Genomic DNA, 17,298 nt, shown 5'->3' with positions numbered 1-17,298 from the left:
TTTGACGTCAGGAGTCTGTCGTCAAACGTTGTACACGTATTTTCCGGACACCCTGTATATTAAGGTAGAGTTATACTTCTACAGCGACAGCTTAAATTTTGAATTTTTGATTTGGTGTAAAATACAAAAAAGATGATTTTTCTAATTATGGCATATAAAGTGACACTTTTCAAAACTGATTAGAGTGACAAAACGTTTTACTTTATGTAACTAGTTACATAAAGTATCACTTTATGTAACTAGTTATGAAAAGTTCATTTCATCACTCCCTGTTTTTATGCATTTCCGTAGAAACATATGGGCGACATCCATCATAACATGTCGTTGTCACTGTTTATACAAGGTGCTATGAAAGTGAATATTTGTGTTAAATCACTTTAAAAGATGGTTTTTACCGCTTTTGGTCAAAATTAGAAAAAATTATGTATGCAACACGTTTCGAAAATGTCTTATTGTGTAACTCATTCAAATTGTAGGACCTCGCTGCGCTCGCCCTACAAACATTCATTCGTTACACCAAATCGATCTTTTCGTAACTGGTTACATAAATAGCTATTTTATCACCTTTGGCGTGAGCAATGATGTTTTTTGTATTGTCCTATAAAATTACCATAATTGTTCACGTTTAGTCCATAAAACCACTGGATAGCACAGTGAGTTTTTTAGAGATTTCAGCTTTATTTACACCGTTCAGGTTAATTCTTTGGACAGTCGAGTCCAAAATGACTAAAGTATGTGAAACCCTCTTTAAAATGTGGTATCAATCGGCAACAAAAAATGCACGAAAAACCTCAAAATAACCTGACATTAATTGAACCGTTAAATCTTCGTCTAATAAAACGAGATGAGGGATGTGACGCACCAGTCAAAAGTCACTGAACAACGTATAGCAGAATTGCAGTAATAAAAATAAAATTTTAAATAAGGAATGCTCGGAATGAGTTGTAACAACTACTATATTTCCAGCATTTTTTCCTTAGCAAATCCGGTTATAGGTTTTTTTAAACCTTTCTTAGGTTTCCAATATACAGGGTATTCCAAATGTTTCGAAACGGTCTACCTTTTTCCACAGGGTGAAAGCTACAAAGATCTTCAGGCAGTTTCGAGAAATTTGAGTTTAAATTTTGGGCAAAGAGGTTTCATTGTTGACTAAAATACCTGGTAACGTCAAATTAGAAGGTGGATTAGAGATGAGAAATGAATACGGTAGATAGAGATATGAGTTTTCGATCAAGGAATGTATTATTGAAAATTTCTCGTGTTTGGATATGTGAAAGTCTGCTGTTATCATATCTGACCATCATGAGTAATGTTACTCGTTCTCTTTTATGTAATTAAACCATTTTCTATTCAACATTTCATTGTAATATAACTTGACATGTGCTTGACACATTATAAATCTTTGACTGGCAATGTCAACCTTTTTTGAAAAATCAAAAAGTCATCCCTAATCCACCTTCTAATTAGATATTAACAGTTTTTTTAGTCAACGATAAAACCTGTTGTTTTTTCTTCATAATTTAAACTCAGATGTATCAAAAACTGGCTGGATAAAGCTTTGTTAAACCTTAACTGCTGATTATAGGAATTTTGGTGGAACATTAAAAAAATGGTGGAGGATGTTGCTGGTCCGAAGACCCATTTCCTAAAAATTCGAAATGACCAAGAGATAGATTTTTTAACCTTACATTATATTTCAAAATTCCATCTCTATAGCTCCAACCTTGTGGAAAAAGTAGACTGTTGGTCGATACATTTGGAATACCCTGTATGTATAGCCGTTAAGCAAAAAATATCTTGTAAAGCACTTTTTAATTTGATTCAAATATCATTTTTGTTCTTTACTTTTATTTAAATCGTTATTTCAATCTCATTGGAGTTATTGTCCTAGCAATGTAAAAAACCCATTAAAAATGCAAGTATGGCACTAGTTTATTTAACGTCTTTTTTATAGAGATGGAGTTTCAATCCTACAGACTTTAATTTGACATGTTTGCTTGCAGGTCGGAGGCAAACTGTATTTTTGCTTCATGCATGTTAAGTTTGCGATATAAGCTTGGTAGTCTGTGTCCACCTTTACGTTTATTTACTCGTAGTTGCTAATTATAACCAATACCCATTGTCGTTAGCTCACAATAAAAAGTTAAATTCTCATTTTTAATTCTTAGATACTCTTAGAAAATACCTGTTTAGAAACATTGGAAAGTTGGTAGATGACAAAAAGTAAACAAAGGATTTCACAATCCACATCTCCAAAAGACAGGTTGGGGTGCAAAAAAATAAAGCAAAAAATTCCATACATGAATTAATAAACCTTGTCCGCTGCCGCTTTTATTTTCAGCAAAATTGAAATTCAATTTCTTGTTTTTAGTAGCAGACTGACAAAAACGAAAAAACGATGTCTCTAACTGATAAGTTAGAGGAGATCTTGGGAAATATTATTATTAAATTATGCGCATTCTTGTCATACAATGGCTCGAAGAACAAATCGGCCAGAATGGTTGAATTTCAAGTACTTTTTTCGTCAGTGAGAAATAAGTTCGTTAAAACGAAAACATGTTACAAAGCCGAAATTATCAAGTGGCTACCAGTTTTTAGTGTTTGCGAAGAATTGGAAGCGGGCTTTCATATAAGGCTGAAAAAAACCTGTCTGTAGATAATAATCACTGAATTGATTGTTTTTTAAAGAATGTTCTGAAAATGTGTGTCATTACTTTGAAAGTAATTCACCCGCACAATCATTTATTTAAAGGGTGTTCGTTATTTCATGCCACACATCATTATTTCTTTCACATTGTTATTGATTAAAGTCGTTTAGGAATATGGTGGTGGAATGAAATTACGGTTTCCATTTCCGTCATGTGGAATTTCGCTTTTTGTTGGGATTTATAATCTCCGACCTTAAAAAACATCTGACAATAACATCAAAGGAAACCGTATTTAGAAGAGGGACGAAAAGTAAATGAAGCATCAAATTAAAAACTGCATTCCGTTTTGTAAATAATGTAGATTGTAGTTTGGATCTTAAAAACACATTGTTAAGTAGGCGGCAAGATAATAATTCACACACTGGTTAACTTTCTCATCTATCAAATAGAAAAATTAAAAACTACTTACTCATCACAAGAGTTCATTCATTAGCGTTACAAAGAAAACCAACAAGTAGTTTCCACTTTGAAAAGCCATTGAATAAGATACCATCTCAATTAGTAAATGGAAGCATTTCCAGCTTAATCTTGCAGAACTGTCTTTGCAGAGGGAAAGTTTTGCGAGACATTGCAAACTAGGCCTTTATAAGTGGTATGCGTCATTTCAATTTCATTCCTTTGTTAGCTTAAGTTGGACTCGTGATAACATTCAAGTAACCAAAGATCAAAAAATCGATCAATTACTTCACTTTCTAAAGTCATATATGTAGTTTTCAAATTTAACTTATGCCAATGCTAACGATTTCTGAAAGACACACATATTTGTGTTTTAATAAAAATAACTTTCCTTGGGGCCAATGGGCTCATTTAATGAAAAGAAAAAAAAAACTGGTTCCCACTTTCCAAGGGGAATATAGCTTTTTAATTTTCCACCCAACTGACTTTTTATATTGGAATAACCGATAAGAGGCTTCTAGGTCCTCAAAAAGGTACATTTAGTCCAGTGTTAAGGAGATAAATCAATACGAAAGTGGAAAAGAGTATTTCTTAAAAATGCTTCTTCAATAGTTATCTGCTATATTATGATTATGACTCTGTTCGTCTACTCACTTTGTATTATTATACCATCTGTAGATAATTATATGAATAGCAAAATAATAATTTGATGAACTTTTGCATGCGATTATAGTATCTATGGACGTAATAGTATATTACGTAACTAGTGCTGTAAGAAACACTTTACGCACGAAATGGAAAATCAGTAATAAGTGCCTTAAGAAACGTGTGACGTACTATACTTTATTTAAATAATCCTGTCTTTGCGATTTCATATAATTCAGCGTAGATTTTTTTCTAAACATTGCAGTTATTAAAAGCAAATGATGTAGTTGAATTAGTATTGTATTAGAAGTAATACTTTCAGTTACATTACTAATTAATGTATTTGCTATTGGATATGATATTTTAGCCGAACTAGTATTCACTTAAAACTATATAAATGCATCTAATACACTTTGATAAAGCAAGAAATGGAAACAAAAAATGCTTCATGTTTCTCCTATACATCATGAACAAATAATACCTTGGAGATGATGTAGGTTATAGTGTTCATAACAACCTAATTACCGCCATTATAGGCGGGCGTTATCAAAACGCCCGCTTATAACGCCCTGAAACAATTTTCAATATTAGCAATGGCATTGTTATACTTCCATGCTATAAAAACTACGTATTGCCTATCCTAGGATGCTTGATTTTTTAGGTAATAACCTTTCGTTAGCTTTTGCTGCATTTTCTTTTATACACCCACAGAACGTTTAACAATTTCCTCTTCAATCGTTCGCTCGATTTTGATAATCTTTTTTATGAATTGTAACTTCTCTGTCTTATTATGATTTTTAAATGCTTTGTCTTTATGTCATATACAAAGACGAAAGGAAGTAAGGAATTTTCTGTACTCTTTGAGACACCCTGTGGAGAGAACAAGTGAGAATTGAAAACAGTTTATAACATCAAATTGTAGCCCGTTATTTTCTGAACATTTCCCTTTTTTATTCCTTCTGATATCTCAAATATTCAAGAAAATACAGGGTTTCGAAGAAAATGTGGATATTGATCTTATTTTTCCAAACCTGTTTTAGAGGTAATCTATTGCCATGGTTTCCTATTCAAATTTGCTATACGTCAGTGGTTCTTGTCAAGCAAAAGTCAAGAACATTCATCATTTTGATTCTTAAAAATCCAACATGAATGATATGGCTTCTACTGATCTGGCGAAGGATGTAGCGTTGATTGAAATTGGTACAAGTTACAACGATGTTGCTGACATGTTAGAAAAATCAAAATCTACGATATATCGTATTGTAAGACGTTGGAGACAAACGGGAGAGTATGTGAGGAGACGAGGTCAAGGAAGAAAACGGTCATCCACGGCTAGAGATGACAGATTCATAGTCTTGCAAACATTATTGAATAGGCGTAAAACAGTACCGCAACTAAGAAGCGAACTGGAAGAAGTACGTGGAAGAAGAACAAGTGCTCGGACCATTAGCAGAAGGTTTAAGGAAGTTGGCTTGCAGGCCTATAAACCAAGAAAGCTCCATTACTCCAGCGACGTCATCGTGTGGCCAGACTAGGCTGCTAGGGAGCACGAAAATTGGGAAAATGATCAGTAGGCCAATGTTTCGTTCACAGATGAGAGTCGATTTTGTGTTAATTCCATCGACGGTAGGAAAAGATCGCCGCCGAGGAGAACAAGATGAACAATTTAATTTTACTCCCACTGTCTCCTGTGGTGGATGCTCAGTGATGGTCTGGGGTGGAATATGCTTAGGGACACGAACAGAGTTGGTGGTTGTTAATGGAGCTTTAAATGCAGATGGATACATTCGCGATGTTCTGCAAGAGCATGTCGTACCCACCAACCATATCGGAGAACCGTTTTTGCTAATGCACGACAATGCTCGCCCTCACAAGGCTCGTTGTGTCTCCGACTTTTTGAATGTCGTGGGAAAAAGAACAATGGCGTGACCGGCATGTTCTTCAAACATTAATCCAATTGAACATGTCTGGGATATGTTAGGTAGACGATTAAGGTCCATACCTCCGTCCAACAAGTAGCAGCTGCTCTGGTTGAAATTTGGAACAATCTGCTTCAAGACATGATCGATAATGTCATCAGAAGCATGAGGAGACGGATGACTGCCGTGATAAGGGCGCGTGGAGGGCACACGCGTTTCTAAAACAATTTTGAAAATGTTTTTGCTGTACAGGTTCTTATATTGTTGGTGTTTTGAATCTTTATTTTTATACATATTGTACGTTAATTTATTGTTGTTGTGATTTTTTTGACCAGTTGACCTTTAAACACCATCCGGTTTATTATAAAGCACAAATTGGACCAGTCCTAAGCCTGGATAAAGTGTGAAGGAAGCATTAAAAATAACATCTAACCAAATGCAAAAAAGGGACTTTTTAATTACTGTATACTTTTAAGCATTCTTTACACAATAAGCTATTTTTTCAATAAGTATTTTCTAAAATTTAGTATTTTAACTGACTGACAGGACTCAGGTAAAATAAATACTAAGGTTTGGTGAGGTTGATTAAATCGTGAGTGATTTTGTTTAAGTTCTAGGTATCACTTTTTTTTATCTTGTAGTTTGATTATGTTTGAGTGTGTGTCACTTTCTTTACTAGTGTTATTTAAAAGATTCAAAGGCAATGCTTATTTTATATCCCAAAGGCGTAAAAGTGACACTTTTAAGTCCACACTTCCGGGCGTAAACAGTATCTATCATTTACACCTAGAAAAGATACAAACACACTATTTTTATTAACATTTTGTTTTTTTAGGAGTAAAATATTAGATGTAAAAGTTAAACCACCACAGTTTAATCATCTATTTTGGCTTTTGTTCATTGCTTTTATAAGTTTAGAAGTCACAATGCAAGTATAGTATCAAAATCGAATTTAGTTACAAAAAAAGATTGCTGAGAGTAAATTTAAAAAAAAACAATTTAAGCTGGAACTGCTCTTCTGCTAAGTGACAAAAACTAAAACAACTTAAACTAACAGTTTTGCGCAAAAAACCTTCGACGAACAAAAGCTGCTCAAGAAAAAAAAAGCAACAGACTGTCATAACATTAAGAAAGATAGAACAGGAAGCAAGCGACTGGAAAATAAGCGAAGTAAGTTTTTCCTGGGAAACTGGCTGTCGTTTTCCGGAGTATCACGTCTCCGAGGACGATATTCCAGTTAGTGACGGAAAATTGGGCGTTCATAAAAATTCGGAAACGACAATTACTCGGAAATCTCTTTTAATGGTCTGATTATTATTATGTCATTGGTTTTATTTATAAGAACGCGAAATATCAACAATGTTACACTACTTATGCATAACGTTTCAACGGACTACTAAAGAAATATTTATTACAGTCTGAATAAGTGGTAGTAGGAAAAGTTTTATTTAATAATAAACATATTTTCTCGACTCCTCCTCCCATAACATTCACTCCAATCTGCTCAATTTTCAGTTTGTTATTCACGATTTTAGTATCATTTTTAAAATATGCAATTTTAGGGTGGCACTGATTTTTTATAGATTGAAAGGTTCCTTGCTTTCTGTCAAAAGTTTCTGGTGACTTGCATACATTAATTGTTTAAAATATGTAGGAGTTCTAGTAATCGAACAGTCTGGAAAAAAACTGGTGTGATAAAAGCAGCTATAGAAAATGCCTGGTAATTGATTTCAACTTCATGACTTTGCACACACAGGGTAAAAATTCAAATGGTAAACTTGGAAAAAATGTTTGGTAACTTAGACACCAAAAAGTTTTCTATTAACGGCTTAGGTAATCGTGGGATGAGGAGGTTAACAGAAACCCCCACTAACTCAGCAGACTATAGTAAACCAATGTTTTCTATTAACATTTTGATCTATTGAGGTACACTGCAAGTAAAGTTTTCAATTACGATTTTAATAATTACGAATAAATAAAAAACAGCTTTTTTTGTTAATTGGTGAGATAATATCAGTTTATTCCAGTCATCAAGTTAGCTGATGGGAAGTTAAACGTTTAAGTCCACTTTTTTGATTTTTAGAGTGTGTTGCGGTTTTACAGCTTTATGGAGAGGATTTTCACGGTTGTCATATTTAAAAATACACTAAAATTAAGTCAGAAACACCCAACCAAATATTACAAATGTCAAAAATGTACTGATAATGATGTAAAATGGATTCAACTAAAGTCAAACTGATTTGGTTACTTTTCAAGTATGTTTCGTTGTTTTGTACCTGGATGGGATTGAATTTGACAGTTTCCCGGTTTAAAACAGAACAAAAGACAGAGCTGTAACTGACAGCTAAATGTCATCTGTCAAAAAATGACGTAATAATGTAATAGAAAGAAAAATCAGGGTTTAGGATTAACACTATATGAACTTCTACGTGCCCACAGTAAGGTAAATGTTTTAGATTTGACAAAGGAAGAAGCAAACTTACTTTGATTTTTGCTATATATTGGTGGGGTCCGCGGAACCAGTGAGTAATAGCCGTTATTAGTTACGGGTAAGTAATGGGTGTTATTATCTATTCAAGACTAGTATATCTAGCGAGTCTCTATCTAGTCTAGGAAGTATATTATTAAACACTAAACAGTCATAGAAAAATAGTATTACTTACTTTACTATATTATTCAACGATCCTTTCGAAAGAGATAATTCAACGCCCATTCCTAAATAACATTCACTCAATAAAAACACTACTGCAATACACTAGACAGACAAGTTCTGTGTTAAAAATAGGCAGTAATTCCGTTTTCTAACCACCACTATCACAATAATTCGAGCACAGATTATAACTCTGTAACAAGCCAAAATGTAATTCGTATTACTGCTTGTATTATTTTCAGCTTTTACCAATTTAGGGATATATCTTGATAAAAATAATACAAAACCGTTTTAAACTTGTCAACTAAGTTAGAGAAATACACCTACAGCTTAGAAACACTAAACCCTTTTTGACCCTTTTTTTCAGGTTTAAACCCTATTCGAATGAGAAACGTCAAATAGAATCCTTTGTTACGAGATATTTCGTTACGTTACAAGAATATTAATAAAATATTTACAGTCAGTATTACAAATGCACATCTATACACAGATAATAATGTAAGTTTGTATTAGCAATCTTTGCAACAATACCATAGATTGTCTATTGCTTCAACGCAGACTAATTGTTTTTATAGCCTTCCACCTTTAAAACTTCTATCCTCAGAACGTTCTATCGGAGTTTCCTTAAAAAGAAGCTATAATAATAAAAGAATATAGCTGTAATCATCATTACGATGAGAATCCTGCTTTACTTTTTTCAATTGCTAGAGTGCTGCTGTAAATTGAAGTTGGGAAAACTACGTGTTTTCTTGTGGATGTTTCGGTCTCTGGACATAAGCAGTAAATAATTAGATTTAAGTGTACCTACCAAAAGAACGGATTTTGTTGTTTTCTTTGTTTTGATAACTGGGTTATTTTTTATAAAAACGATTTAAACTTTTTTGAAAAGGGAGCAAAAAATCAAACTTGATAATACGCCATCAGTTGCTCATTAAGGAGACGATTAATTATGTTTAGCGTCATTCCTTCTTATACACTCCAAGAGATTTCGAAATCTTACAAACTTATCTACTTTTTCTGATAAAAACAAATAGGAAAACTTCCACCATCGCAGCCTTTAAAAGAGAAAAGTCCGAATTTCTTTTCTACTCAATTCCATTACAGCGGGAAAGTTTTAGAACTAAATTTTATAAGATAAGACTGTTTCCCGATTTAATTAAGCGAAGATATTTTGGATGACGTAATTGTTTTACATTTCTTAATTGAGTCAATTATCTAATTGATCTAAATTGATTGTTACCTGCAACTGTAAGCGTAGCATTCCGACTTTTGACTTTTCCTAAAGCGTTGCTGGCCTCACACCAATAAACTCCTGCATCTGATTCTTTTCTGCTTTGAACCACTTTTAGGAAGAACAAGTTTCCTGATGGAAGAAGTACTCTATGCGATCTGGAGTCTTGAAGCGTTGTGCGTAGAAGTGAACCGTCTTTGTACCTAAAATAAAGATATATTACCTACAATGTTTATTTTATTATATCTTAGTATAACTAATAGCTATTTATGTACCAAAGGCGTTAGAGAAAACATAATGTTTCTTCCTTATACTCTCTTGCATACAATGTTTCATGTTTCACCTAACTCAGCATTTATTTACTGTTTCTGGCATTGAAAAATAAGGTGTACCTTTAACGGTATGTTGTTTAGTGTTTATTTTACCTGAATGATGTGACTTTCATAGTTTTGTCAGTCAGTGAAAATGGCAAAAGCTGGACGAAATTTTAGGAAATATAAAAGAAAATGCAGCAAAATGTAACGAAAATGTATTACCTAAAAGTCAAGAGCATCCTAGAATAGGAAATACGTAGTTTTTATGGCATGGAAGATAAAAAATGCTATAATAAATATAAAATGATAAAATAATATTAAAAAAGGTTGCAGTGCGTTATGATAACGCCCGCCTATAATGCCCTCAGGTTGTTATGGACACTATAATCTACACCATTTCCAAGGTATTATTTGTTCATAATATATAGGTGAAACATAAATACTATTAAAGCATTAATAATATGAAAGGAAATAACAGTATAATATAAACTTAGGGACTAAAGTAACATTTTTATACTTTATATGAACTACTAATTTAAAATCGCTACTGTTGGCCAATCAAATCGGGTCTATTACATATTATGCACTCTCCGCAACCAATCTGGCAATGGCACAAGCAACCAGAGAGGCAAGTTAAAAAAAGGATGCATACAAAACAAAGTATAATGTAGTTTTCATCCAGGTTTTCTCATAAAAGTAATAGTATATTTACAGGGTGTTCCAGAATAAATTAGTCTGCAATAATATAACGCTTACTCTTCGTCTAGAAATATGACAAAAAGTTTATATGAACATGACATAATAATAACGCTTCTTCTACCAAAATATGAGGTGATAAAATTTAAAATTCTGTTGTTTCCTATAGCGACTACTTGATGGTGAGATATTTAGTTAAATAATAATATTTGGTTTGCAAATGAGTGTACAATGTTACTTAATATGAGTGCAAAATGTACAGAGTCATATGTTTTCTGGGGTCTGGACAGTTTTTATCACACCAATTATTTTATTTGGTACGCCTCTGACCAACTTTTTTTGCTATTTTTATTGTTTCTTCATTTAAGAAAAATAATTGGTTTATTGCCTGGCAGAATATTTTTTTAAATTCTCCACATATTTTGGGTTCACCGGAACTTCGAAATTTCTTTATTAGAGATGAACAGTAAAAGTCAAGAACTGAAAGATTAAGGTTTGCAATGTAATAAAATCACTTAATCCCTTTATTTTACGATCGGATTATTTCAACGTTCCTAAAATATGGTCTAATGGAATTTTCGGCTGACTTTTTTCCATGGTCGGATTTTTGAGAATTAGTTCTGTCAATAGCCATAAAACATAATTTTCAAATAATACAACAAGAAAATCACTTCTATGCATCGTGCAAGTAGCATTTTAGTGAATCAGTTTCGTGTTTTGACTACATGCGTCTTGAGTGAATTATTAGTTCTATATAATTATATCTATCTCTTTGTATAATTGTCGGTAATATACCAAACAATTGATCGTCATTTTGAATTTGACCTTTTAGGCTTTGGCTACTATAGAAGCGGTAAGCGGCGAGCGACTGAGCGGTAAGGGTACCAACATAGTGGAGCGGAGAGCAAAGAAGAGCAAAGCGTACATAAACATTAGCGTCACCACTCTGCCCCTTACCGCTTCTATTGTAGCCAAAGCCTTAATGAACTTTAAATTGTAATAATCAATAAAGATAATATAAGTTTAAGTGGAATAGACTCAACATTTGGTTTTAATAACACTAATTTGCAGATACACGGACCAACACTAAATTAGACACTATAAAATCTAAGCTTGTTTTATTTTTCATGCAGCCTTGAAATAATTTTGATTGATTCATATCAACAATCTTTGACTACATAGTGTTTTAATAATGAAGGAAATTTAACTTTTGACAAAAGCCAAACAAACTTAAACCACAGTATTAACGGTCATTCATAATATTTCCTTTAACCGGTTTTTTGTAGTGCAAATTGTAACTTTTTGTTATAACCAACTTAGAAAAACAAGTATGCAAGGTGCCACAAATTTATGTGTATTATTATATTTCTTATTGCTTCTTTAGTCATTCTACGGCATACATACTAGGTAGTAAAACTATTATATTTACTAACAAAAATTTGTTGGAAATCTGTTAAGAACAATGATAGTGTCAATTACTTTGGATCATTTTATCAACCATTAAAACGTAATTCTTATTATTTCTGGGAAATTGCAAGACTGAATCATATGATATACTTACAGTCATGGCAAATGTATTGCATATAATTTTTTAAAAATCAGGTGTTTTTTTTGTTCGAAAAATTGCTCGTACCCGTCGATTTTTGTTTTTAGTTGCGCATTTTGGAACACAATTTTTATTTATACAGGGTGACCCAAAAAAAAGTTGTGATATCAAGGCCAACTTTTTTAAATAGTAACCCCTCTTTTTTGTATTTTTGATTAGTTTTCTGACAAAATTCTAATAATTTTTTATATAACATACCCTATAGTTATCTTGAACGGTTTTACAGAAAATGGCGTGTAATGGTTTATGGAAATTACTGTTCCACAATTCTCAGAATAGAAAAGTATACTTAAATGCTTAAAAATGAAGAGAAATTAGTACATTACGTTCAGCTGAGTTTGACGTTATCTACAATTACCTACGACAGTGTAAATAGCTAATTACGCATAGTTTTCCGATACGTAATGACCCTCTTTACGTACAGTTGTAAAAAAACGCCCAGCTAGATGGAGATGATCGCTTAATGCATTGTTCATACAATTTTAAGTACCTACCACTTCGTCTAGAACATTATTTGCAATAGCAAACACATCAAGTAATATTACTGAAAGTACTGTTTTTAATACTAATAATACATAATTCAACTCGGGTGTATAATGGAAGGAATATAAGAAAAGCAAGATACACCTTTCTTCCTAATAAATGTAACCTCACCATAAATAATTATTTTAAGAACAACACTAAAGCCCAGTTATACACCAGTGGTTCAACCTTTGAACCTGGTTCAAGTCAGAACTTTGACAGCAATTCTTTTTATATGGCAAAGTTCAATTAGGTACCAGTAGCAATTCAACTGAACCGGTCTTTGAACTGTGATTGTACAACCGGGCCTTATAATTAGATAAGTAACATGATTTCTATTTTTTTTTTACGTAGTTAGTACAAATATGATGTAATACCTTGAAAATATAATTTTTTATGAAAAATTTCTCTAAATTATATCTTCTTCTTCTTCTTCATGAGCCCTATCCGCTGCGGACGTTGGCTATTATCATGGCAATTCGGATCTTCTTCGCGGCGCTTCTGAATAGCTGAACAGTCGTGAGTCCGAACCACTGTCGCAAGTTGTGGAGCCACGAGTGCCTTCTCCTACCAGGACCTCGTTTGCTATCCACCCTACCCTGGATCACTAGCTGCAGCAGGCGGTATTTTTCGTGTCTCATTATATGCCCTAGGTATTCGAGCTTCCGTCGTTTAATTGTGAAGACAATTTCTTTTTCTTTTCCGATTCTCCGTATGACTTCTATGTTGGTAATGTGGTCGGTCCAAGATATTCGGAGAATGCGTCGATACGTCCACATCTCAAATGCCTCCAGTCTTTTCATCAATGCTTCGGTCAGTGTCCACGCCTCCGCACCATACAGCAAGACAGAGAAGACATAGCACTTGATTAGTCTTATTTTTAAGGAGAGCGATAAGTCCCTGCTTGTGAACATGCTTCTCATGCTGTTGAATGACGCTCTAGCTTTCTCTATTCTTGATCGGATCTCTGTGGATTGATCCCATTTTGCATTTACTGTCGTGCCAAGGTAAGCATATGAATCTACATGATTGATAATTTGGTTGTTTAACATTAGTTGTTGAGGCGGTTGCTGGCTTTTGCTTATTAACATCCATTTTGTCTTGCTCAAGTTGAGGCTTAGACCAAATTCCGAACTTATATGAACTGCGAAAACAAGACTTGTCATTTGGTCGTAAGTATAGTAGGTACCTATATATTTGGGTTACCCTGTATAAATAAAAGTTGATTCTTAAAATGCGTAACTAAAAACAAAAATCGACGAGTTTGAGCGATTTTTCAAAAAATAAACACTTGATTTTTACAAAACTATATGCAATACATTTGCCGCTTTTACTGTATAATGTGGTAACATTAAGAGGGCATGGTTAAACTCGAAATTGCGTAATTTTGCTATAATTTAACCAAATCTTACCGTTTTTGAAGTCCTCATATTTACACACGAATTTGTGGAACTGCCTTTTTACAGTTGTACTTTTATAACTAATTAGGCCACATGATCGTTGGATAAATCATACTTAACGACAAATAATAAGAAAATAATATAAATTCTTACCATGCAATGGAAGGCTCAGGTTCTCCCTGTGCTTGGCAATTAAGAGTAGCAGGATCATGTCTTGCCACTGTGGTGTCAACAGGATGTTCAGTTATTCTCGGAGGTTGTTGGGTAGTTTGATGGTATCCTAAAAGAAACAAATAATATAAATGCATATTTTTAAAAAGTACGGTCACACGGTATAGTCACATAAAATATTGATACGAAAATAAGCCACAAAAGATGTGTTAACTCTTTTGTAAACCGGGTTTAAACAATATTTTGTCTAACAAAAAAATTAAAAAAACTCGTTTGATTGTGTTATAGATAGTCCAAGAGTTAATATTTTAACATTATTACCAAGATGCTTTCAAACTTCAAAAATACCTGTAAAATGAGGTAAATTATAGGATTATCAGTAGCCATTTTACCATACTTTTCTCGCCAATTCCTATATTAAAAAGATAATATAATTTTTTAAAGAGAAAAATTTAGCTTTATCTGTTGAAAAAACATAAGTTAAACATTCCTATAGGTGGCACTCTTAAGAAAATGTAAACATTTAACTGTATAATTTGAATTTATTATGTTTTTAAACAAATTATATGCACTAGTCATTCGTCATAGCCTTTAATAATAATAATAATAATGCATTACACACCCCATGCTCAAGTTGCTAAAATATGGCATGCGTTTTAGCCAATAAATAATATACTCCACTAAAATATGACATGGCCATCATGACACTCGCAAAGTTACTCAGTTTCTTGAAAACAGTTAATTATCTCTCTTCACACTCATTTCCGGCGACTCTAAATAAATGTTGGTCCATATTTATGGCAGAGATATTCCTTGGGGACAATAGTTATTTGTCTACCTAAGCCGTGAAATGGTATTTTTTCGGCCGAAAGAAAGTTTGGCGTCCGAGGCCGTCTTACAGGACAACCGAGGACAACAATCTTGAGGACGAAAAGATTATTTTACGGTATTTGCTGAACCGAGACATTACATGTTGTGTCAATTTGTATTTGATTTGATAGCAAAAGTGGGGAGATTGATTATTTATGTCTGAAATTAATACATTTTTGTTTGTTATTAGATCTAATTTATTAGTTAGAAAAGCAATAAATTCCTATGCAAATTATTGTTTTTTGTATTGTTTTTATTAGTTAACAAATTTTTTATTGAGTTTGTAATATGATTGAATTTATTATCAGAGCGAACTTTTTTTGTAGATTACAAATGCAATATTTTTATATTGAATATTATTAATAACAATAACATTATGTAATGACTTTGTTGGAGATATATTCTATAAGGTGGTTGGAGTTACTCAATTATTTTAGTTTCTTGTGATTTTTCTCTCACCAAAGCAAAATTTCCGAGACGAACATACCAACAAACAAAAATAAATACTACTAACATGATAAACATAGCATTATTGACCGATTAGTAACTTGAGAAATAATGGTCATTGTTGACCTAGGTCAAAAATAGAGTCTAATCTTTAGTTCTAGTTTGTATATTTCATTTTTTGTTTGTGCCAGACATAACAAAAAAGGAAATATTATGGACCTAGGTAAATAATAATGTCAATGTCTCATAAGACATATGAAATATACTTGACTTGACAGACAGATAAATTAGGTTGTTTTGTTGTTACCCTAACTTTGTTAGTAGTTGAAAAAACGCTATATTATCCACGGTTTAGACAGCTTTTATTGATCGTATGTCAAGATTAAATCCCGAGGAGCAAAGCGACGAAAGATTTAAGACATTTTTCTGTCTAAACCTTTGTTGATACATTTTTTTAGTATGATATGTAAATCACTATAACTTTAGTCTATAGTGAACTAAATCCACGAAATAGCATGTATTTTAAATAATATATTTTAATAATTTAATAATTGTAATTATCTTTAAGGTCTTTCTTAAAAAAAAACACAAAGTTATATATTAATATAAGTGTGTTTTAAACGAGACAGCAAATGAGCATCGTATTTTGGTCACTTTTAGGAGCATTTTGAACCACAACTCTTTCTCATGACGAAATTTTTTTCTCATTGTTTAGATCATTTAGTTTAAACTGATCGAACAAAAAAATACCTGAAAGTGAATTCACTTTCGAGAATCAATTATCTAAGAGGAACAACAGTCATTTTCTCATTATTTCCTGTTCCATTCTTAACAATAATCAAAGACTGGAAGGACGTTTTCTTTCACTGCATTCGACTATACAACGCGCGCCTTGTGCCACTTGAAAGGTAACAAACGTTCCTGCGAAAATTAAAATGACTTTCTGCTCTGCAAAGAGACTTTTAAAAGATTTAACGGCACTCCGACTAACAAAAGATTCTATTATCGACACACGAGAAGTACTTTCGGTAATGGTTTCGAAAAAATTCCAGTAAATCAGTCACTTACGAAATTACGTTTCACTACTTGGCCGACAGACGAATTTATTTCCTTAAGGTTTAACCTTACAGCTTTGGTGACGCTTTCAAGTTTTTTACGTTCATTCACTAAAATGGGATTTTTCAATAGCATAGATTATGCAAAAATATTGCATTGCACAATTAAAGTATGCAAGTAATTGCATGCTTCACTCGCTGTATGAAAATAGATTACTTCAAGGTAATTAACTGTCTTTAACCCAATTATCACCTTGTGCTAGGTATTGTTCCTTTCTGTGAGTATCATACCTGCACAACACTAATAAATATATATATGAAATTCTTCCAAGCATTTACTATGTTAAGTACAAGTTTGAGTTATATGGAGAATGAGATGCTGATGGAAGAGAAGTTATATTTAAAAGTAATATATGATTCGACTTACGGGAGAACAAAGTTGAAACTGAGTTATAAAGGACTAATAAAACTAAAGTAAAAAATATTAAGTTATTAATTACCTACTTTAAAGATGGAACAATGAAATTGAAGCAGTTCTTTCAAAAATATGATGGATTTTACTTCACGATATTTTTACTGGATTCTCTCTCTCTCCGTAGCTTTTACAATTCCGGCTGGGAATTGACGCGTCCATTGGTCTCTGTCCATCAGAAGCTGCTTGGCTATAT

General features: G+C 32.8%; 1 protein-coding gene and 1 long non-coding RNA gene across 2 annotated transcripts in view; one reads left to right on the top strand and one right to left on the bottom strand.

The window, feature by feature from the left end:
* The window catches only part of LOC145740126 (roundabout homolog 2-like), a 271,999-nt gene that overhangs the window by 58,846 nt on the left and 195,855 nt on the right, over positions 1-17,298 (bottom strand). The window contains exons 2-3 of the mRNA XM_081995492.1: positions 14,241-14,367; positions 9,559-9,752 (exon numbers count right to left, since the gene is read on the bottom strand). Coding sequence (XP_081851618.1) covers positions 9,559-9,752; positions 14,241-14,367 — 321 coding nt within the window. The remainder of the gene's footprint in view (positions 1-9,558; positions 9,753-14,240; positions 14,368-17,298) is intronic.
* On the top strand, positions 8,008-9,776 carry LOC145740151 (uncharacterized). The gene is made up of 2 exons (XR_014181354.1): positions 8,008-8,217; positions 9,668-9,776. It is a non-coding gene; the product is annotated as an uncharacterized LOC145740151 (long non-coding RNA).

The sequence above is a fragment of the Ips typographus genome, linkage group LG1 (assembly GCF_016097725.1).
Source record: "Ips typographus isolate SLU linkage group LG1, UJ_Ityp_2.0, whole genome shotgun sequence".
Taxonomy (NCBI): domain Eukaryota; kingdom Metazoa; phylum Arthropoda; class Insecta; order Coleoptera; family Curculionidae; genus Ips; species Ips typographus.
The sequence above is the reverse complement of the archived record's forward strand: the minus strand, read 5'-3'. Positions and strand labels throughout refer to the sequence as shown.